Consider the following 25,231-nt stretch of genomic DNA (forward strand, 5'->3'; position numbering starts at 1 on the left):
ATACCCTCTCAAACTCCTTGGAAAATTATTGAAATTCAATAATCTCAATATACACAACACATCAGGTTATCAGGACGTGAATTGGACAATTGATCTCGTGTGCAAGATTCAATATCTTCGCATAATAATGAATCTTCGGGCTGTTTAACCCCTCTACTAGCAGCTTCATTTTTTACCGCTAAAAATAACAAATTACGATAATTTGTTTGTTCCTTGATATTTTGCCCCATCTTTTCACAAGTTCTCAAAAAACTCTTCTAGTTTTAGAATATGTATCGATATTGACAACTGGTCATCTGGATCCTCAGATATTCCAAAATTTCTTGGGGGACTGACGCGTAGCCATAGCCCACGTAAATATCTCATGCTGCAGAATTTGTATCGTATTCGGATATTCACTTCTCAAAATGATATATTAATGCGAGTATGTTGTGAAAAAATGAAGTAATATGGTGCAGTGGACTGATGCAAATTCTGAAGTTTTTGCTCCCCTATGCTTAAACGGTGTCAATTATGATGAAAATCATTCTCCCAAAATTTGAAGTGATTTGGAAGAAATTTGGCTGTGCACACGTAATTTGAAGTTTATATGGAAATTACTGTGGAAAAGCCAAACCTTTTGTGTTCAGTCCTTTATCTGCTCGTCATAATAATATATGAAAAAGCGAACACACTCTTCCCATGAAAAATCTTCCCAGCTACAACTTTGCCGAAGACCACATTTTGTTGGTACGTAAGGATAATTTGTTATTCTTGATTCCAAAGTCTAAACCTGGGAGGGAGAAACCAATACAAAATTTCTGTACGTCATAGTGAGCCGGGATTTCGCTGTCACGAACTGTCACTGTGAGCCCAGATCTCAAACATTGGACTAACATGGAAAAAGCGCGTAACTGATTAAAACCTATTTTTGCATTTCACCAAAAGTGACAAAAATCGAATGAAAATCAATTCATGCACACAATGCAAGTAATGTCACGTGAGCACCTTTCAACCTAATTGAATATAAAGCATTGAAAAACGCATCGTTTTACTTTTTCTAATGAAAATGAATATTTAGTGCATAGAGAGTGCTTTGCGACGACCCAAGCAGTCCGATTCATTTTCGCGCGCTCGGAGTGTATTTCGGTGGCTTCGTTCGTTTGCCCGGTGCTTTACAGAGGCCAGAGCAGAGTGCGTGGTCTTTTGATTTGGTTGCGTGTTCCGATGGAACGTGCGACGGAATCAAAACAAAGCGTGTTCGGTTCGCGTCATTCGATTGCGGACAAAAAAAAACGACAATAGTGCGTGGTCTTTTGATTCGGTTGCATGTTCCAGTGGGACGCGCAACGGAGTCAAGACCAATCGTGTTCGGTTCGTGTTGATCAAGTGCGAAAAGCTTCGTGTTCAGCCGAGGACGAAGTACTGGTGAGATCGTTTCATGCTTATGATAATTCATTTTTATCGTTGCTATAAGTAGCTTATATTTTATTTTCAAACAAGCTATGAATGGTTCGTCACTACAAGTGTCGACTTTTTCGCGTTTCATTCAAACTTAATATACCATTATGTTTTCGCCATTGATCAAAATAACCTTTGAATAGTTCGACATTATGAATGTCGACGTAAGACATTTTTTTTGTTGCAACGTAACTTTTTTTTTTAATTTTCAAACATTCTTTGAATGGTTCGCCATTACATGTGTCGACAATACCCTTATTTCTGTTACATACACTTTTAAAATACGCAATCCTTTTTGTCTTCGTCATTACTAAAAATAACCTCTGAATAGTGTTGGAATAGAGGTAGTGTCGCACCTCAGGTAGAAGAATCGTCGGTTGAGGAAGCATGCGTCGTCGTAGGTAAAAGTGTGGAAGATTTGTTGTGAGGTATGATATTTGTGTAGAATGCAGAATTGTAAATATATACCTGGAATGAATAAAGAGAGTTGCAGCTGCTGATTGAGGTATCAGTAATATTATGACGAAGAGATAGAGGGCTGAACACAAAAGGTTGGCGTTTTCCATAGTAATCTCCATATAAACTTCAAATGGCGTGTGCACAATCAAATTTCTTCAAAATCATTTAAAATTTTGGGAGGAGGCTTTTTACCATAATTAAAATTGTTTAAGCATAGGGGAGCGATAATTTCGAAATTTGCATCACTCTAATGGTGCAGCCATCTTAGAATAATGAGCATTTATGTTTCTGGTATCACACTGGACAAATAAAAATCTTGAAAACTATAATAACCTCATATCGTAATTTTCAGATTTCTTCAAGAATACTGAACCGATTTGTATATTTTTTTCAGAGTAGCTCCTTATTACCTGGCATTGTAAAGAACACACTTCATTTTTTTTTTTTGATAAATTGATCAAAAACAAAATGGCCGCCAATTTCGACCTCAACTGAAATACCGTCTTCAGTGTCGTGACTCGACTAGTACACGACACTGAAGACAGCTTTTCAGTTGAGGTCGAAATACGCGTATCTGTGAAAGGATACAATCTCTAGTAAAATTGAATGGTACAGTACAAAATTTGAATTTCATTTATCTTGGCCTGATTATTGATGACAGATTAAAAATCGTAACTCACTTCCACAATGTTATCAAGAAAATATCCAAGAAGTAAAGAATAACTTGAAGGGTGCAGACTCGAACATTTTGGGCTTTCAATTTGAACACAATATTTTCCACCAGTGCTAACCGTTGTTTGTTTGCTTGTCTTGCAGAAAACCATTATCAAGGTGCACACTTAAAATACTCCACACAAAGCTTCTGTAGATTGATGTTTGCCGGTTGAAAAAAAAAATATTGCTAGCATGGAATTCTGTCGCACAGAGGAGTTATTAGATCAGATTATTAGGCGAAACTGTGAATAATTTTTTGAGTTATAATGTATTCACAGTTTCGCCTAATAACTAAGAGTACATTTTAACTAAAAGAAATTCAATTCCTCAATTATTCAACCGATTGTTTGAGCTTTCATTGAAAGGAAATAGTTATACCGTAATCCGGGGGCAAATTGATCACTATTTTACAACTTTTTGTTGTGTTATCCTTCAGGATTCAAATATTGTCAAATAGATTTCGACAAAACCAGTACTCCATTGATCTTTCTCAGTTGAAATTGATTTTTCATGAAAGAATATTCAACATATCATAAAAATAGTTGTAATATCAAAAATTAAAATGACACATTGGGGCGAAATTCATCACCATATAACAAAGTAGATGTTAGAAATAAAAATTTCCCTGTTTTCTAAATTTGGGTCTCCTGAATCTGAAAATGATGTCAAAATTCTTATAACTCGAGTATTTCATCAGTTTATTGCAAAATTAAACTTTGAAAATTTTCCTAATACGCCTAAATGTAGGCAATTTTCCTTGAAATTAGCACATTATTCGAGTTTAAACGGTTGTAGTTGCAAAAAATTTACTTGCTACGCTGTATGATATCAAAAATAAGTTCAGTAGTTGATACTTAAGCTCACACATCATTTTAAACACTGTTAACATGTTAACATTAAGTTAACATGTAGGCATTGCACCAGCGGATTGTTTGGCACAGACATTTCCAACTGTATTGCTTACACCTTCAAAAACTGTGAATATTTCTATGCAAAACTGACCGTAATAAAAATGAAATACCTAGTTCAAAATCATCATTAGACATCTATTAACTAGAAAACATGGAATGTCTGTGGTGCCAACGAAATCTTCAACGTCCTTGGGAGGAAATGTTTTTTGGTACCGACCTGATCAAATTCACCCCAGTGATCAATTTGCCCCCGGATTACGGAACCAGATTTACGCGTAGGCGCCATTTCTCTTAAACCTTCCGCGTTTTTGTGAGAGGTAAATACATATGTTTCTTTTATTATTTTCTGCACAAAGCTAATCAAATAGCTCTGGTTTTTGGTCTGGTTTTAAGAAGCGATCCAAATCTTAACAGTAAGGTGCCGGTCAGTGATAACATAGCCTCACACATGTTGTTGGGGACTACTTGGCTTCAATGGAAAACAACATGGTTCACTGGAAAAAACGCAATATCAAACAAAAAAATCAATATATAAAATCATCGTAGACAGCTGCAGTTTCTTAAAAAAAAATCATCGGAATTCCTCATTATATAACGTAATAGATTATTGGAACTGCCCATGGACCACTACAACTCTCTTTGCAAGATCCGCAAAATTGGTCGTAAAAATCGCGTATAATTTGAATTGAACCACCTTGATTACCGAAGTTTATTGCAAAATAAAATAAATACATTATTATACAACGTAAATGATGAATGTCAACATAGACAAATGTCATGACAAGGCATTCGTAAGATCTAAAAAAAAGCCTGCATGTATCTTTTTACGAGATGATTATTTTTAGGATTGCTCCAGATCCTCTTAAGAGCCTTATAGTGGCCACGTATATCCAAAAACAATCTCAATCATCCGTTATATTTAGTAATTTATTTCTGATAGGTTTGAAAACAAAAACCTCAGTGATTTAGGATGATTTTCACGAAATGATCATTTTGCAAAAAAAAATTGCAGCTGTCTTGGACTGTCTTCATGAATAGACCGCCTGAGAACCACGTTGTTTGCCATCAAGGCCAAGTGTTCCACAACATGTAAGAGACTATTCCTGCACTAAACGGCACCTGTCTGAAAAGATTTGGGTCACTAGCCAACGAGTTTATTAAAAAACCAGAGCTACTTGATCCGATTTTAGTGAAAAACAAGAAAAAAAACAGACATACTCACATTTCACAAAACGGGGAGGGTTTAGCGGGGTGGCCCCAACACTGAAAGCTAGTAGAACTATTTCCTTCTACTAAAAGTTAAAAAAATTTCAAATCGGTTGCAGCATTGCTGAGAACAAGCATTTTAAAATTTGTAGTTTCATCCTGAAAATTTACGGTATAAATTAACGAAACGCGACACCATAATTTTGCACCTTGTGTAACTTTTCGAAGAACGGTCCGATTTTAAATATTTTTTTTTGAAGCGCGTATCTTGATGAGTAGGAAGAGAATCTAAAATATAAGATTTCTATAAGAAGTATTTATTTTACAATGTCAAAAATTGGGCAATTTTCGTAACGCGACACCATAATAATGTGACTATCTGAAAAATACGTTTTCAAAAAAAAAACAATAATTCGTTTGAAAAGAAAAAATAAATCCGCACATAACAATGTCATCTAATACCCTTCTAGTTAACGGATAAGACAGTCATTACACTTGATAAATTATGATACAAGGCATTTATAAAAATGTTGTTAAATGAAATTTTGATCTTGGCGTAGATGTGCGTGGGAAGTGTTAAAGGAGTATGGATGTACTTTATAGTTTAATGTTCTAGCAAAAACGGTGCAGAGATTGTGTATAATGATCGCATTTGTGTTAAATTCGTGAATGAATTTTTGGGTCGCTCGAGCACTCCAAGTTCAATTCTATGCTCGAAGGAAGGTCATTCAGAAATTTTAAGCGCATGTCGTCATTTAACCTTGAACCTTTACACATTGAAATTCGTGCTGGAATTTACAAAACAATAGAAGCAAAACGACGTATAGACAACTGTAATAGTAATCAACCCACGCGAATTGGAACATTGACCAGGAAGGCACGTATTTTCGGTCAGGAACCTTTGTTCCGATAAGTGTTAAGTTTGATAAAAGTTTTTCAACTTCTATAAAGCAATCAACGAGGACGAAACTTTAGTTCATTTTTATAACGGTATTCATCCAGTGTCAAACAAAGGTGGAAAGTTCCAATCAGAAAAATGCAGTTCAGTGTCACAGTGATATGCAGCATATCTCTGCTAACGTTGGTGTGTGAAGCTGCTGTAATCTACAAGAATGAGTGCGACTGCAAGCGGAAAATAATGAAAGCTTCGACGCTGCCACCACCGGACTTTCACAGCTTTAAACAGTGCGAAGAAACGAAACCCACCGATTTGCATCCCATAAAAGACATGTGCTCGTGTATAGACGTGGCCCATGTCCGCCCGGGTTGCAGTCAGATAGACGACATTCCCAAGTTTGCACCATCAACGTCGTGCGAGTGCGGCTATGACGATTGTAAGCCTCCACCAAAGTAAGCCCTTTGCTAAGTACTTACTTTATGGATTTTAATTGAGAGTTTATTCATAAGTGTTGAATCAGTGATGAATTGATCTTCTTCTTCTTCTCTTTTCTGGCGTTATGTCTTAACTAGGACAGAGAATACTTCTTAACTTAGTGTCCTTATAAGCACTTCCTCAATTATTAATCAAGAGTTTTCTGTTCAAACTAACAGCCTATTTGACACATTCGACATTTTTGACAATTTCGAGGTAATACCGTGGAGATGATGAACATTTTCGATCAGCTTACGTAAATCTGTGAGTTTGACCTAGAAAATTCGAAAAAATACCAAGCAGTTTTGTCACGTTTATAATTGTAATAGAATAACAGTTACATTGAGATTATACAGGAGCCTCGTAGCATTGAAATTTCTATCACAATTATTTTCTGACTATTCACCCAACGCGATATGAGCTGTTCAAAATTTCAGCCTCAAATGGGAACTTTTGAGTTCTTGTTTTTTTTTAGAAATTTTAATATCTTCTCATACTGCCATTTTGTTGAATGTTACAAATAAGCAGTTATAGGCAGTCTAGTACTTGTATATTATATGGCATTTAAGGGAAAAGCACAAATTTTAGACCTACAAGAATTCTATGCCAATTTTTTTATTTTCATACAAAGTCGTATAGAAGGGTCGAAATATAGTGATGGATATTAAAGCTTTTACCCTATGAAGGTACTCTATGCTAGGAAGTCGAGAAAATTTACAACCCGAAAAAAGATCTTCGACCGGCGGGATTCGTATCCATGCTCCTCATTATGGTCATGTTCAATAGCTGCCCGTTTAGTGCTACGGCTATTTGGGCCTCCACAAACTAAAAACGCAGTTTTTCAACGAGACCGTGTTAAGAGTAGTGGATTTTAATCCTGTCGGTCGAGAGCAACCACGTCGTTTTTATCGGAATACCACAACTCAATAAATTATTTTTTTTCATTTACGGATTTTAATTCAAAATACAAATCTAACACGAATTCTAATAGAGATTATAATATTGCATACGATTTTTGTCTAAATTTTTCACTTCCACTGCGGAAAACGTTTTTGTCTCAAGCACCAAAATACTGCCATTCACCCAGTAGCGCAACCAGGATTTGGTTCTAGGGGGGGTTTTGTAAATTTTAAAATATATTTAAGATTTTTTTCATGAAAAAATCGAGTTGAAGAATTAAATTATGTTTTAGAAATTGCATACTTAAATAAAATTAGAAAACATTACAATAAATTAGCGTGATGCTATACAGCTGCTCTCTTTCTGTGTAGTCCCTTAAATATATTTTCGAGTTTATCAACAAGGAGAATGGCTTCGACAACAATCTTCAAGTGCAGAGATTTGCAATAAAAATCATTGAAAACTAATTGTCAGATCTTACAGGATTGGCAATCCTGATAATCGAGTGCAAAGGTCAAAAATTAATTCTGCTTTCATTGGGCGATTTTATGTCCAAACATGTGATAACACCTTAAAACAACTATTAAACCTTAATTTTTGGATGCCTTTGAAAATCGCGATTCATTTACTATTGTAGTGGGACGCCAATGCATCCATATTTCTAATAGACAAATCCGAGTAATATTTTTCTAACATTTTTTGAATGAACACCCTCATCACCCTTAACACTCAATCCACACCTACATAATCTCAAAATTGTCATAAGTTCCTGATGGGTCCGAAATGATTCCACCGGCAGCTAAATACTTCAAGAGCATTCGAAAATTTTCCTACTCTCTAATAATCTTTAAAGATCAAAGAATTGGTATACTCTACAGGTCGCCAAATTTGGCAAAATGCTTGAGCAACTATAAGAATTTTAATATTTCGGATGCTGCAGCAATGAAAAGGTTCTGAAGGTTTGGCAAACTGTGGACACAACGCCTTCTGTTTGTTTTTAAAAGGGGCTTGAAAATTTCGTAAAGAGCGGCTTGAAAATTCGCAGATGTTTTTATAAAACTCCCTGAAAAATTTATGAATTTAAAAAATGAAACTTAGATCAAAATAAATGTGAAAATCATTTACATTCCTAGAGGTTTCGACCCCCAAAACCCCCCCTTTGTTGCGCCACTGCATTCACCTAATCAAGGGTTGGACTCATTTCCGCTTAATTTGACTATTTCAGCCAACTTGTATTGCAATTTATTTGCTTGAATTGACACAGAATTCATTATTTATGTATAAAAGAGTGCTTTTCACCAAAGTAACATAATATTTTCTAAGCTCAGAGGTTATTTTTTGACGATTTAAAAAGGATTATATTTTTACATATAAGAGAAACGAAGGGTTTCGTATGAAAACTGCAAACATGTTGAATATATGGTTTTAATCTAAATTTTAACCAAATTATACCTGAAATGTATGTTAAAGTTCTATTTTGCATGTTTGATGGATTTGATCAATAAGTTTAATAAATCATACTTTAAATTTAATGTAAACATTATTGAAATCAGTACTTTACACAACTTTGGCGACCTGTTGCTAAAGATTGTGACGTGCTGGAACTTTTCTGAAATCGACATCGACTTCAGCAACCCCAAATCTACTGGAGCCCCATAATTTGGTCCTTGAGACACGCAAAAATGTCATTTTTGTTACGTTGTGTTTGCTAATGAAAATTACCAAGGTTATATCAAAAACTGTCACAGCCTGGTGCCGACTTGTGACGTAGTTGGGCAGTGTCAATATCAATCAAATGTTAAGCTAATCAACTGATCGTGTGAGTACCGTATTCGTTGTTTTTAAGCAATGAGCAGTGATGATAACTATCGCCACTGGTAATTAGAAGAGGATCTTCTCTTCATCGTAGCATTATTAAATAACATGTAAATCCCTTTGTATTGCTGTTCGCATTTGAGAAGCAAATCTTGACTAAACGTCCTCCTAATGCGGTAACACAAAACAATCAAAGGACACCTAGCAACGATTAAATAAATCACCGCCGCCCTAGCAAGATAAATCAATTTTTGACATCGCATTTCTTGTGAAAAATCTTACCGCGTTTGGTGTTTCCGCATTTGATATTTGCATTTCAAATGCACACAGCAATATGCTCAGTAACTACAAGCCACACACTCTGGAAGGTCTTGCCTCCTAACTACGTTACAAGTTGGCTCCTATGGTCACAGCTTTCTGCAAAGATACTGTCAAAAATGCAATGATCTTGAAAAGCCGAAGATACTATGTAAATCATACATTTTATTGATTTTAGTATCAGGGTACCGAAACTACTATTCTATCAAACACATCTTAAATTCTACTGTCCTCTCTTCCATTTGTGCCAGATTTTTATAACAATATACTAATATTTTCATGGCTTCATGGGCTTCGAAGCTGTGCGGTTAGTGTCACCAAGGCATTTAGCCGCATCGTGCTAAGGAGTGTGGATTTGATTCCCGCATCAGGCCGAAAAACTTTTCAAGAGGAATGTTTTCCGACTGTGCAATTGCACGTTGCAAGCTTGTCCGTTGCCCAGTGTGGTGCTTCCTTCAAAGGGCAAATAGCCCACTGAAAGCATTAACGTGTCGGCGTCATATTTTAATTTTTAAAAAATATAGCATTTTTCACTAAGAGCATTGAATTTACCATAATTTTAACCCAAATCTACAGAATATTAATACAACTATTGTTGCTGCCAACACTGCCGTGCTGGGCCGTTGCAACAGATTGACATTGCCATTCAAAGAAGTTCAGTGTTCAGTGAATTGAAGCTCATGGAAATGTAAAATTGTTAAAATTGATCAATGGCTAAACTATCCTTATTGATAAAAGCTAAACTATCCTAAAAATCACAGAATTTATAACAGTCAGTGACCTAAATTTCTATAAATTAGTAATTCTAGCCTTAAATAACTATTATCACAGATGAATCAGCAGAATTTTACGGTGATTTGTGGATAATATTTAAAATACCGGCTAAGACCGATTTATTTAGTACCTACTGCTAGATTTAAAGCATGTTTTGGAGCAGTGATTCCAAAAGGGGTTGATTTCTCCTGGGGCGATTTTCAGGCTCAAGGAGGCGAAAATTTGTGAAACAGAATTTCGGGGGCAAAAATCCAGAAAGGAAGCGAACCACATTTTTGTTTACATTTTATGAAAGTTATTACAATAATTTTAGAAATAGCCGATATGAAGCAGAGAAATTAGTATGAAATCACAACGCACAATTGCAAGCATAATCATTGCAGTTCACCCAAATATGACATATTCGTGTGAAAAGAAGTGCGTTTGCTTGGAAAACATTACATTTGGTTCAGTTTTTAGGAGTTTCGCCCCCAACTACGTTACAAATTGGCGCCTAAGCATACATTACATTTAAATAGTTGAAACTGAGCCGAACGTGTATTGAAAAATGATTCAGCAGCCTATAGTGTAGGCAAGATGTTGGTAAAATTGAGTCCTAAAATTTTTAATTAAATCTTGTTTTTATTTAATAACACGAAAAAGCATGTTATTGTAACTACTTTAGCAATTTTTCCCGCTCAAATAATGGCTAGAACATGTTTAAACTTTAATTTAAAAATTTGGTTCATAAATGAACCTTGACACTTTTGATCATGTTTGACGTTTGCTTAGTCGACAAAAACACCACAGGGGTTTTAGTTCGACCACTGGGGTTGTTCCTATCTGACATTTCGTAAGGGACACGGAAAACAAAATACACCCAAAATTTGAGTTTAAGCCAAAGGATGTGACAAAATCTAAAAAAATGTTTTTTGGGCTTAAACCAACGGAAAACATTAGAAAGTTGAGTAAACATGTGTTTTTGGCCTAAACTTAAGCGTTTGGTACTAAAATTGGGACAGGGCTTTAGGACCCTATTGCTATTATAAATTACACTTCAGTAAATCATTCCTAATAATTGTAGGTTATCGATATTTCATTTTCTTTTTTAAACTGTACACAATAGTTATTGTATTATGATTCTATGGATTTGCGAGTCGAGGATATTTTTTGGCGTACAATAACGTACAACAACATCGAGGACCTTTTTATGGCCATATTAAAATATTTGAATCATATATCAGGGGGGCGATCCCAGATAGAGTTTGGGAAGCACTGTTTTGAAGTAATCACGATAATAAATTCCAGCTATTAGCTGTTTTGCCCAGATAGCCGTAGCGGTAAACGCGCAGCTGTTCAGCAAGACCAAGCTGAGGGTCGTGGGTTCGAATCCCACCGGTCTAGGATCTTTTCGAGTTGGAAATTTTCTCGACTTCCCAGGGCATAGAGTATTATCTTCGTACCTGCCACACGATATACGCATGCAAAAATGGTCATTGGCATAGTAAGCTCTCAGTTAATAACTGTGGAAGTGCTCATAAGAACACTAAGCTGAGAAGCAGGCTCTGTCCCAATAGAGACGTAACTTCAGAAAGAAGAAGAAGCTGTTTTGCACTCGTTAATCGAACGCTGCACAGTGGTTCCATTTGTTCTACGAAGCGGTCATAAATAATTTCACTCAATATCCGATGACAAATACCATCACAAATTGCCAAATTTATTGGCATCGAGATTGTTGTAGTCATTGATATTACTTAAAAAAAATCTGATCAAACATTAGGGATGCGGAGAGCATATTACGAAGGTGCTGTTATTTAAACAATTATAAGCACATAATGTGACTTTTCAATTATTTATCTTTCCGTGTCCAAGATAAACTAAAATATGTAATATTTATTGAAAACGATCATGAAATCTATAAATTGGAAGCAATACATCAGATTTATTCATTTCCAATTGAATGAGATCACCTGCTTTGAGTTACTCATAGGTCTAGAATCGGTATGTGTATATGAGAAGCCTTTAGACACTTTAAGAAATGCCGTAAATATACATACTAAATAAATACCACTAATACTTATTAATTGGTAATGATAATTTTACAAAAAATCTCTACGAAAAACAAATAACGAACATGTCACTTAATGCAATCAATCTTTTGTTTCAAAAATTTACAACTGATAAATTAATAATGAATTATTTGTGAAGATTTTGTTGCTTTTATTATTGTTTTTCTTGTTCAAACAAGAATTTTTTTTGCCCTGGATCTGTAGATAGTTGAATGTTGTTTAAGATGTTGTTGCATATATAAAAAAAATGTTTTCTAGTCGTTCCTCCCTCACCTTGCGAAGTCATCTCATATACATTGTATATTGGAATTACTGTACCATAACTTATTTATTAGCATTTTTTTGTCTCAGCGATCTCACTGAAAATGTCTATCAATTCAATATACAATGTTGCAAGCGTATTCATATCGAAATGAAATAGTTACAGCAAAAATTTAATTTTTTTGTATATTAATATAAGTTAGTTACCAACATATTAGTATGCGATAATTTCTATGAATATTTTCATTACTACCTCTTTTGGTAAAAACTAACAACTTTGAAGGCATGCTGCTGACTTATTTGCAAATATTTGCAGATATAACCTTCACAGGTTCGTTTTCCTACTCAAACATGATCATTTGGTGGCAGAAGTTTGATTAAATGTGATTAAGAACATATTCAAAAACGTACTCCAAATAAAGTGGCGTATTGATCAAGGGACTATATTTCTATTTTCATTACTCACATCAATGCTGCCTCATTGATGTCACATAAGGCTCTGAAATGTACCGGAAGTGATAGATATACATACATCTGTACTAAGGTTCTGTAACCTAAACTAATCAAAAAATCTATTGATTCTGGTTTACGAAGACAGTACACAAAATTTTGCAATTGCCAAATTTTTCACGCATTTTTAAAACATGAAAAATACACTTCATCATTTATGATCCTACTATGTATATTATACAGAAACGTCTATAAAATTTATGTTTTTTACAGTCTTTAGATTATAATTGATCCGCGAAAAGGTCAGAGAGTGAAAAACAAAACAATTTATTTTTCGATTTTTGACCTATGGGCGGTACCACTGTGGCTGCGATCTGCTCATGAGGATTCGACTTTGAGCCTCACAGAACTCCATTCTCGCTGTAACATTTCTTTTTTTCCTTGAACATTGAATTACAAGCTCAAGTGTAATTCAATCTGCAGCACTGTCAAAAATGTCGTACTGAAAAATGAATTACCTGCTTTGCTCATGTCCACAGTTGATCAGCATAAGTTGTCTCATTTAATTTTGTATGGGGAAAGGCATCTAAAATATCTTGTGAATGGAAGCTTTAATCGAAAATATAATCATTGCAAATAACCGGTCCATATATTCTTTTTAAAATTGTTCCCAATTTGAGAAATAATTCGTTAGATGTATTTCGACATACAAATATTTTTCGCGATACCTGTTAGCGATTTTTTGTGCATAGACATTAGCGCATGTGCGTTACTATGTGTCGAGTAGCGAATCAGGGCATGCATGTTACCCATTGCCATATTATTTCCTTGATGCAAGGCTAAACTTAAACCATCAGTGATATCCATAGTCTATCGCCATCAATGTACGGATGAGTAGACAGCATGAAGTTGATGTGGTCTGAAATGATCCAAATCCGAATCCAAACCTAACTTTGATGGTAAAAAAGATATGGAAAGTTAGATTTTCATTTTTTTTTATTTTCAACTGCTCTACAATAGCATCGTCTGCATGTTGTCTAAGCGTACATAGGTCTTCAAAACTGTTGTCAATATCTGGAGCATTAAAATTATGAATATGGGAGTACGACAGCCTTGGGGAAGATTCATTTAGCTAATTCTAGAAATTGTTACTAAGATTGAAGCTCAATAAAATAAAACAAAATAGTTTTTCGATTTGCTACGGAAATATCTGCAGCAAAATTAGAATTGATTTCAACTGGAACACCGGCAAATGGTTGTCGGACGCCTGAGAACCGGTCCTAACATCCGCCCGGTTTGAACCATCGTATTATAATTATTGTATTATCTGTTTGATTTGTCATCTACAGTAAACTGGAAGACATCCTCCACCGGGATTGGTAGTCGACGCGTAACGACAAAATTGTTCGGGAGACCTTCCTTCATCAAGAAACTCTTCGCTGTAGTAGGACGATGTCCTGTCCATATTCGACGACTATGCCAAGTAATTGTGATAAATTACCGGCTGTGGCTGTGGGTCGTCGGGGCGCCAGCGATCCGGAATCTTCTAACCGGCACCGGCATCCAACCACTTCATACGAAGAGTGTTTGGTGAACCCAAACTTTTGCACGATGACTTGAATGACTGTTTCTTTGAATATGAATAGTTTTCACATTTTTCCGCAAAAAAAAAACGGTGAATGCTCTTCAAAGAATATTGGATTGCGATTCTAATGACACATTGATTTAGAATTTTGGTCGACCCAAAGCTGAGGAAATTAGCCATGTTTTTTCAGATTGTTTTATGAAAAATGTAACTTAAAGTAAAAATTTAGTATACAAAATTCAAAAAATGTTTTTGGGAAAATAAATACGAATTAAGAATAACTCTTTGCCGTTCAAATGCGCCATAGAAAGCTCCAATTAGACGTGTAGTCACAGAGATATGGACCTAACATTTTTGTATGTTTTTTAGGGGGTGAACCCAAACTTATGCACCGGAGTGTATATTATTCGAAATTCTGGTGACATGTCCGGCTCACCGGAAATACCCAAATTTTGCAGTGCGAATGATAGTTCTGCCCTTCAATCCAATATGCCTAGCTTCATCCCTCAGTCGAATGTACGTTTACACTGGCAATTCATTTTCTGTTGAAAGATATCAATATCATTGGCGAAACCAGGTAGCTGGACGGACTTGCTGAAGATCGTGACACTGTAAGTCTTCAGCAATCAGTGTTGTGAAAAACTCAATTTCTCACAACTCACGCTTGAGATTTTTCATGCGTGAGTTGTCAATCACGCAACTCAGCAGTCAAAAAATCATGGATGAGTTGGTTCACCTTTATGATTCATTGTCTCGTATTTCCACAGTTTACTCACACACGGCAATAATTTCTTGTTAGTCTGGTAAAATTATAGTAATCCTTTCTAACGTAAACAACAATATTCGGGTTTCACGAGTTTTGGCCGGGTTTTGCGACTGAATTATTTTTTACGGTTTGAGTTGATTGAGTTGATTTTGCATCAAAATATCAAGCGTGAGATTTGCGAAGCAGATCTCTAATGAGTTTGCTCTCTCGGGAGAGCGTATTGATTGACATTTGAGTGCGAGTCTATCAACACTGGTTCAGCAATGTTGAATAGCAAATAGACAATACAATACTATTGACCACTACGACTTGACTGACTACGCACATCACTCGCTCTCGTCGCCTTGATTAATCTTGTCAGTTTGTTCGTGAATCCATTCGTGCATAATCTGACACAGGTGATCTCGATCGATTGTATCATAGACTGATTTCAAATCGATGAACAGATGATGTGTGAGTAAATTGTTCGCGCTGCATTTCTACAACACTTAATGAATGGAAAATATCAGATCCTATGAAGCCTATCGTGCCTGATATGGCACTACGAATTTCTATGCAATCGGTGATAGGAGGTGGCATAGAATTTACAAGTGTATCTTGTAGGCTCAGAAAGGTAACCACAAGATAATTGCCGCAATCAAACATGCAAAACCAACTCATGTTCGTTCCTGAGAAGATTTCCGCCTCTGTTGTTGCGAGAGATGCCGAGGAAGGGCTGCTTCAAACAGAACAAATTCTACAAACTCAATACATATTCTACCAAATATCTATTTGAATGTAGTTCCAATGTTTAAGTAAGATATTTCAAATACACTTCAATATTTTAAAATTCACTTTTTAGCATTTTATGTGAGTTATGATGCATAGCAGATTCTGTATCGTGGTTTTATTCTTTCCAGAAAATACCCTGCAGATGTCATCAGTCAACATCTGGCGGTCGTTGCAGCCCGTAAGAAAACCATATCCGAGACAGACTTGCATTTCCACGCACCACCCATCAAGGTACCTCCGTGTCCCAAAGAGGTTCTTACTGTTCCCGAAGAGCTTCTCTACAAACTGAACCGTCAACCAATCGAGCTGAAACCTCCGAAGAAGAAGTACATCCCCAGAGTAGATTTGTCCGAAGAGGAACAGCAGCCGTGTCTTCCGGAGAAGCAGTACTATTCTGACATCTGTTATGGCAAAATAGAGGCGCCCAACCCGGCACTCGAAGAGGTCAAACAGGAGGAGATTCCTTGCCAAATGTGTACGGATAACTACACGGAAGAGGAAACGACAGATTGCCCATGTGAGTTAGAAACGGAGGAAGACTGCGAGTCCGACGAGGAAATGCCCGATGAGGCTCTAGAAGACGAAGAAGAAGATGTAGATTCCAACAAAGCGTCTGAAGAAATTGATTTGGAGGAGGAGAGTGGCGAAGAAGAGGCCTACAGGAAACGATCGATACGGCCTTCCTCGTTTGGACGGTCAAGCTCTAAGATAAAAAACTAAATAGTTAAGTAATAAAGATGTTTTGTTTGTTTACGTTTAAGTATTTCGAATTTTTTTTTGACTTATGAGAATTTCATGAACAATTCACTACCTAAAGTAAAAATAATACACATTAACTCACTTTAATGAAAAACATCATTAGTAAGAGTATAGATAAAGATTGGCGTCAGTCTTGGGAACTGTGACCACAATTTACCACAGTTCATCGATTCTGCCATTCCACCAAAACACAAAGCAGCAGCAGCATCAATACCATCAGGCGTTGCGCTGCCAACGGTTCACACACTGCTTGACTGTTTTTGTCTCTCCACTATGACCATTTTCGGGCAGCCATTCCAAGCTGAATGATTGAAAAAAGCGTTAAAGTTAAATCATTCAATCGCTAATATTTTGCTTGTGTTTTCAACTAATTGAAATCTATTAGCTCTAACAGAAAGACCACAATCATTCCGTTACGATACATATAAACAAGTTCAATTTCATACTGCCTTTATCGAGCAAAAATGCAAAACCCCGAAAACCGCAAAAATCGTGTCACCACTGTGCTCGAGTCATTTCGCATTCGGGGTTGAAAAACGTTAGGAAGAAGAAGATTACATTTTTGAAGAGCCGTGACATTTTTTTTGTTTTGAACCGTCATGGTTTGCTTTGGATTTTGATGGTCGTGTAGAAAGATGTAAATGTAGAGGCGGTAAATGTTTGCTCCAGTACTTTTCTCATCCCTGATTGGCGTTGTACCGTGCTGCCGTTCACATTGTGTTTGGGGCCTAATTCTTCTTCCCGAGCAGATACCATGAAATATGGAGATACCACAGACAAACAGACGTAACACTGACGAAATTACCATCGACCCTTCATTTATTGATAATATCAAATTCTGTATGTTACAAATCTCACAACAAGAGGCGCGTGCATCGTTTTTCTTCGTATTTGACGTTTCGCATCATCGCCATCTTCAGGTCTTGTTGCACAAAACAGTAATTCGTGCAGCATGCTCACCAGATGATGATAACGTAAACTGGGCGATGCATGTTAAAGAAATTTTTTCTAAGTGTTACGTCTGTTTGTCTGTGGAGATACTCTATTCGAGTCAACGAAGGTACTACCATCTGGAAAAAGTTTGCTTGATGCGTGAATCGTCGAAAATTTTAACCGGCAAAATACTACAAAATACCCGGAAATTTTAAATACTCATATTAAATTAACTACAAAAGCTATTTAAAATCTTTTCAGTACATGTTGAAAGACTATTGATAGGCTACATTCTAGACACATTATATTAATTTTTTATACTTTTTCCTCAATATTCTGCGGATTCTATAGCTTATCATAAGTCTAACCCCGTACACTTAACAGAATTAAATTAAATTATGTTTTGAATTTTTTGGAAGCATTTGAAAATTGACTTCCTATGCTTTGCCATGTAAAGATATTGGAGCTTCACGCATAGGACCAACTGTGGCAATTACCTTCGTGATCGCGTATTGTGATATTTCGTTAAAACTTCGCGCGGCCTTTCTCTGAGAGATCGATCAGAGAATTGTAGGAACCTAAGTAATCATAAACAATAATAAGAAGCACTAAATCAGCTTCAGAAATGTAAAAAATTGTCATTTTATAAAGTGGACTTTCTGCGCATGATATAATACTTTTAATTTTTCAATGAAATTGCAATCGGTTTTCTGCACATCGTTTGGCTTATATTGTACTATGATGTGATATATAACCCTTTCGGAATGAATCAGCTCAATTGTGATCTTTGGCACCCATGGCGATAGTTAATTTTTAATAAAGCTAATAAAGCTTTGTTTTGCTAAACTTTTTTAAGGACAATTTTTGAATTATCATTGATATTTATAACACTGTTCGACAAAAAAAAGTCGATATGAATGCACAGAGACCGGACACCCCGGGCTTGATAGTATAAAAATAAACAAAAATAATGGCGTTTTCAGAATGTTCGTGTCTGCCCCAGGTCATTTTTAAAATATACTTGAACTTTTTGCATTTTTTATTTAAAAATCTAATCTAATCAATAAACCGACACAGTGTTTTATATTCAGGACAGGGGAATTCATGTGCCATATAATGTTTTCAACTTTAAATACAATATGAAGAGTTGTAATAAGATTTGCAGGGAGCCCTCCCCCCTTTTTTGTACCCTCCCCATTTTTAAAGTATCGCAAATGATGGAATATTTGATATACAGGGGGTTGTCAAAATAACTGGGACAGGCAAAATTGGACCAACTTTGGAATGCTGTAACTTTGACAAAAATTGACCGATTTCAATTCTTTAAGAAGTAATGGACGGGTCAACTAATCTAGTTTTGAGGTGCATCCACGGAGATGAACTATGACCACCGGATACCGGTGATAATCCGGATTTCCGGAAGCATGTCTTATGCAGTAAAATTATGACGTGTTTTTAGCAAAGGTCTCGGCTAAAAAATCAAAATTTTACTACACATGAAGATAGAAGATCTAATTCTGAAGCGATTGGTGGCCATTTCCCCGGAATCGGTGCCGGTAGTGGATCCGAATTGGGATCAACCAATTTATTCACTCAAAATATGTCGCGCAATATTGTTTTCTCCCTAGCTTATCATAAAATACCCTATTATAAGTTGAAAATGAGTCTTGTACAGATTTGGCCACTCATGGCGCCGCCCAGTGCCCCGGGGGAACCTTGCATAGGGGACATTTCGATTTTGACACCAAAGCATATCATGCGACGGCTCATTCTTCATGTCTTGTCGTAAATAGGGCAACTGTAGACTCAAAATGGATAGTTGACTACAGTGACTACTTCCGGGACCACCGGATGTCCCCGAGGGAACCTATAATTAGGGACAATTGAAATTGAACTCCAATACATATCGTGCGACAGTTCATTTTTCATGTCTCGTGCTAAATAGGGCTATTGTAGACCTAAAATGGATAATTGACTACAGTGGCCAATTTTGGGACTACCGGAATTTCCCGGAGGAACTTGTCATTGGGTACATTTCTGTTTTTACACCAAAACATATCGTGCGACGGCTCTTTCTTCATGCCTTGTCGTAAATAAAATAACTGTAGACTCAAAATGGGAATTTAATTGAATTGGCCACTTTTGGGACTACCGGGTCCAGGGCTGTTAAGTATCATGACCGGCTTGCGACACTGACGAAACGAGTCTTCTCACTGTCGCAAGTCGAAACTATATTTCATGTGCTCACTTCGTCAAGTCGCAATGAGAGCTCTCACGAGAGTAATTCTAATGTTGATTTGCTATTAAAATTTGTATTTCATTTTGGAAAATTTCGGGAAGTAAATGTGTTTGAAACGTTAAGTGCATATCCTTCCTTGATTCTAACGATATAAACAATAATTATACCCGATAATTAACTAAAAATAGTAAAGTTTGCGATTCCGTCACAAGCCGTAATGACGGAAAAATGAAAGAGAATTTAGAGAAAATCTCTGTCATTGTCTCGCCGTTCGATGACAGTGAGGTAAGCAACTATGTAAAAGTCGCGCGACGCCCTGTATTTACATTGACGCTTTCCAACCCTGACCGGGTGTCCCCTAGGGAACCTATGATTAGGGACAATTGGAATTGAGCTCCAATACTCATCGTGCAACGGCTCATTCTTCATGTTTAGTCATGAATAGGTCAACTTTAGACCGAAAATGGATATTTAACTAGAATGGCCACTTTGGGGACCTCCTATAGTTCCCTAAGGAACCTATCACTTTTGGGACCACCGGAATTTCCCGGAGGAATCTGTCATTGAAGACATCACAGCCTCCCTCAGGGATATCCGGTGGTCACAAAAGTGGCCACTGTAGTCAAATATCCACTTAAGGTCTACAATAGCCCTATTTAGCACGAGACATGAAAAATGAACTGTCGCACGATATGTATTGGAGTTCAATATCAATTGTCCCTAATTACAGGTTCCCTCTGGGACATCCGGTGGTCCCGGAAGTAGTCACTGTAGTCAACTATCCATTTTGAGTCTACAGTTGCCCTATTTACGACAAGACATGAAGAATGAGCCGTCGCATGATATGCTTTGGTGTCAAAATCGAAATGTCCCCTATGCAAGGTTCCCCCGGGGCACTGGGCGGCGCCATGAGTGGCCAAATCTGTACAAGACTCATTTTCAACTTATAATAGGGTATTTTATGATAAGCTAGGGAGAAAACAATATTGCGCGACATATTTTGAGTGAATAAATTGGTTGATCCCAATTCGGATCCACTACCGGCACCGATTCCGGGGAAATGGCCACCAATCGCTTCAGAATTAGATCTTCTATCTTCATGTGTAGTAAAATTTTGATTTTTTAGCCGAGACCTTTGCTAAAAACACGTCATAATTTTACTGCATAAGACATGCTTCCGGAAATCCGGATTATCACCGGTATCCGGTGGTCATAGTTCATCTCCGTGGATGCACCTCAAAACTAGATTAGTTACCCGTCCATTACTTCTTAAAGAATTGAAATCGGTCAATTTTTGTCAAAGTTACAGCATTCCAAAGTTGGCCCAATTTTTGCCTGTCCCAGTTATTTTGACAACCCCCTGTATATCAAATATTCTATCATTTGCGATACTTTAAAAATGGGGAGGGTACAAAAAAGGGGGGAGGGCTCCCTGCAAATCTTATTACAACTCTTCATATTGTATTTAAAGTTGAAAACATTATATGGCACATGAATTCCCCTGTCCTGAATATAAAACACTGTGTCGGTTTATTGATTAGATTAGATTTTTAAATAAAAAATGCAAAAAGTTCAAGTACCATAACCCCACAGTTATGGATCAAATAGTGTGGAGTCCAACCTATAAAATTCAATAAAACGACATGGAAAACGTAAAATTGTAATATAAAAGCACGAACCGAATCGTTTCAAATTGGAACTTCGGTTAGTAAACTGTTTTGAGTGTAATATTTACAAAGGATTGCATAAAAATTAAAAATTGTATCGGTTCCTGAAAACCATATTATGGATCAATTTTCATATTATGGATCAAAATGTGACATATTACGGATCAGTGCGCAAAATCAAGAGAATTTCAACTCAATGCATCTGTATTGCATGGTATTGCGAAAGTTAACAATGTGTCATATATTACTGCAAAAAATAGCAGTGTCAGAGCTGGAAACAAGGGTAAAATGGCCTTTTTTTGTGATACTGCATTGTAGTAACTGAGACATGAACTGTTTTCGCTATACACCAAGTTTACCACCCATTTTTGTCTGCTAAAAAATGAAATTTACAAACCTTGATGTTTTATTAGTTTTATCCTTAGTGCTATTGTCTGAAAATGTCGAATCCAATGCACAAAATAGCAGAAATCTACATTCTTTGGAAGTGATCCATAACCGTGGTAAACAAACATTTCCTGGTCCATATTATGGATCACTAGTTAGAAGTGCCAATATTCTGTATTTAGAATCAACAATCAAGAAAAATGTTTTCCAAAGATGAATTCATACTAAATCGAAGCGAACGAGCATAAAATATGTAATAACATTTGAATTTTACCACCTGTGGGAGCTTATGAACGCTGACGGCACTTCTTACAGAAAACGACCATATAATGATAGCTGTGTGGTACCAACTAAACATTTGTCAAATACACCGTTATTTAGCGGTCGAATGTTGTGCTTAACATTACAAATGGTAGAAGACAAATAGTATAACATGGGAAAAATATGTTTTACGTCAACGTTTATGTTTTGAGCGAGTTATCCGATGTTGAACGCCAAAGTGATCCGTCACTGTGGGTGATCCGTAACTGTGTGGGTATGGTATATTTTAAAAATGACCTGGGGCAGACACGAACATTCTGAAAACGCCATTATTTTTGTTTATTTTTATACTATCAAGCCCGGGGTGTCCGGTCTCTGTGCATTCATATCGACTTTTTTGTCGAACTGTGTAATTAGACACAACAGTTTTCTTACATGTTGTTCAAAAGTCACCAGCTCAAGGTAAACAAGATGTAAACAAACACCGTAAGAATTGAAAAAGTTTTGTCTGTAGCAACTTTTAAACTATTCGTTTCATCTAGGTATGCACGGATAAGAATTGAAAGTGAAAGAGTCATTATTTAAAATAGCGAAGACCAAATGTGAATTGCTTTCAATGATTTCTGGAGGGACAAAGTTGTACCAGCACAATAGGGTCCTAAAGTCCTATTCCAATTTTAGTACCGCTTGAGTTTAGGCCATAAACACATGTTTATTCTTAAGTGTTTTCCATTGGTTCAAACCCATATTTCACTCAGGGAAAGAAAAATAACTAGAACTCTCAGCGAATACACAACGGATTTAATTGTTTTGTGTGTATACTCGTACACATTTCTAGTTACGAAAAGTGGCCAGAGGATATCTGGAATGTTCCTGCGGCCGGTGTTATTCCGGTGGGTCGGGTAAAAAGGGGGTGCTGTGTATTTCTGCCCCCGGAGGTAGGCAAATTTCAAGTCACAGGTATTTTGCGGAATCTGCAATGATGTTGTCACCATATCGAAGAACTTTGAGAAAGTCGCATCAGTGTAAACCTTTTGAGAAACGATTGAATTGATTAACCATGAGTCCTGCATTTGATTGACCCTACAAATGACCATTTTTGGGTCCCCGGGAAGCCTCAAATTTACGATAAAGTGGCTAATTTGTATCTGTTGTTTGCTTATGGGAACACATTGTAGTGAACTATTATCCTAGATCTCTACTTTTTGAGAATTGAAACGGTTTAGTATCCAACAAACACAAACTGGAAAAAATTTAATAATACGACTCATTAAAAATTGATAAATAATGAAAAAAAAAAATAAAAAAGAGAGCAAATTTTTACCCTAATACCTCCAAAAGCGCAAAAAATCGCAAACTCAAATTTTCAGGCAACATAGAACAATATTTGATGAAACCGATGTCAAAATTTGGTGTTTACAGATTTTTTCTACGGGTTTTTTTTTTTTTCATTACGTGATTAATATTTTCGTGGCAAATACTTAGGTGTAATTTAAAATAAGTGGATTTTTTTATTATTTCATGAAATTATTATATCAGCCTCAAGTACAAGCTGTCTTTGGATTTCATTTGAAATTCGTCTGTTACAGATTTTGGAAGCTTTCCATTTAAGCAAATCACCGGAATTTAAACACATATACTCGCGTGCATAAGTTTGGGTTCACCCTCTAAAAACATACAAAAGTGTTCAGTTCATATCTCTGTAACTACACGTCCAATTGAAACTCTCTAAGCCGCATTCGAAAGACAAAGAGTTATTCTTACTTCCTATATGTTTTTCCAAAAACATTTTTTGAATTTGTTATACTAAATTTTTACTTAAAGTTGTGACATTTTTCAAAAAACACACTGAAAAAACATAGCTAATTTCCTCAGCATTGGATCGACCAACATTTTAAAACTAGGTGTAAGTAGAATCGTATTCTTATATTCTTTGAAGAGCACTCACGAAAGTTTTGCGGAAAAATCAGGAAACTAGTGAACCCAAATTTTTGCACGATTTGCATCATACTGAGGGGTGAACCCAAACTTTTGCACAATGACTTGAATTACTGTTTCTTTGATTTTGAGTAGTTTTTAAATTTTTCCGCAAAAATTTCGTGAGTGGACTTCAAAGAATGTAAGATTACAATTCTAATGACACTGAGGGGCGCAGCAGAAAGTTAGAGCTCAGTGGGAGTGAGGGTAACATGTTTTTGGAAAAATACGAACGAATTAAGAATAACTTTTTGCCTTTCGAATGCGGCTAAAAGAGTTTCAATTGGACGAATAATCACAGAGATATGGACAGAACACTTTTGTATGTTTTTGAGGGGGTGAACCTAAACTTTTGCATGGGAGTGTATTTGAGCAAAGTTTTTCCTATTTTGAAAAACATTTTTTTGGTCGGAGCGGCCCCTGGTAAAAAAGTCAATCATCAAAACTTTTTTATTTCAAAGAATATCGGTATAGCTGATTCTACAAATTTGAAGATCAGAAAATTTTAAGCTGATTTGACTAAAAAAGTTTTTCTTCTTCTTCTTCTTCTTTCTGGCGTTGCGTCCCCACTGGGACAGAGCCTGCTTCTCAGCTTAGTGTTCTTATGAGCACTTCCACAGTTATTAACTGAGAGCTTACTATGCCAATGACCATTTTTGCATGCGTATATCGTGTGGCAGGTACGAAGATACTCTATGCCCTGGGAAGTCGAGAAAATTTCCAACCCGAAAAGATCCTCGACCGGTGGGATTCGAACCCACGACCCTCAGCTTGGTCTTGCTGAATGGCTGGGCGTTTACCGCTACGGCTATCTGGGCCCCAAAAAAAAGTTTTTCTCTAGCGTTAAAATTGACAATTTCAGAGCATTTTTCGTTAATTGATGTAGGGTGGCCCATCAAAAATAGGTATTCGTGTTTTATTTCTTTATTTTAAGTTTCTCAGCAAAGTTATCTTCCTATCAGCCTTAGAGCTAATTGAAACACATGTTTGAGCCGTAATGGAAATTTTCTTGACTTTTTGGACATAGAGTATCATCTTACCTGCCACACAATGTATGAATGCAAAATGATTACTTTTGCAAATAAAGCTTTCAATGTGGAAGTGCTCCTAAGAACAATAACATGAGAAGCATGCTCTGTCTCAGTGGGAACATAATACCAAAAATATAAAAAAGAAAATTTATACAGTTATATAGTTTTTTTCCGAAAAGGCTGATGA

The 25,231-nt window shown here is 36.3% G+C and overlaps 1 protein-coding gene across 1 annotated transcript; it reads left to right on the top strand.

Moving 5' to 3' along the window:
• Window positions 1-5,089: 5,089 nt before the first annotated feature.
• Window positions 5,090-16,541, top strand: LOC5571087 (titin). The gene is made up of 2 exons (XM_001659477.2): window positions 5,090-6,080; window positions 15,919-16,541. The coding sequence occupies exons 1-2, from the start codon at window positions 5,767-5,769 to the stop codon at window positions 16,508-16,510; spliced, it is 906 nt and encodes a 301-aa protein (XP_001659527.1). The 5' UTR covers window positions 5,090-5,766; the 3' UTR covers window positions 16,511-16,541.
• Window positions 16,542-25,231: the final 8,690 nt, after the last annotated feature.

This window comes from Aedes aegypti, chromosome 3, assembly GCF_002204515.2.
Source record: "Aedes aegypti strain LVP_AGWG chromosome 3, AaegL5.0 Primary Assembly, whole genome shotgun sequence".
Taxonomy (NCBI): domain Eukaryota; kingdom Metazoa; phylum Arthropoda; class Insecta; order Diptera; family Culicidae; genus Aedes; species Aedes aegypti.

Coding starts and splice junctions, on each gene's coding strand:
- LOC5571087 (XM_001659477.2), top strand. CDS start 5,767: ATGCAGTTCAGTGTCACAGTGATATGCAGCATATCTCTGCTAACGTTG. Junction 6,081..15,918: donor GATTGTAAGCCTCCACCAAA/GTAAGCCCTTTG, acceptor TATTCTTTCCAG/AAAATACCCTGCAGATGTCA.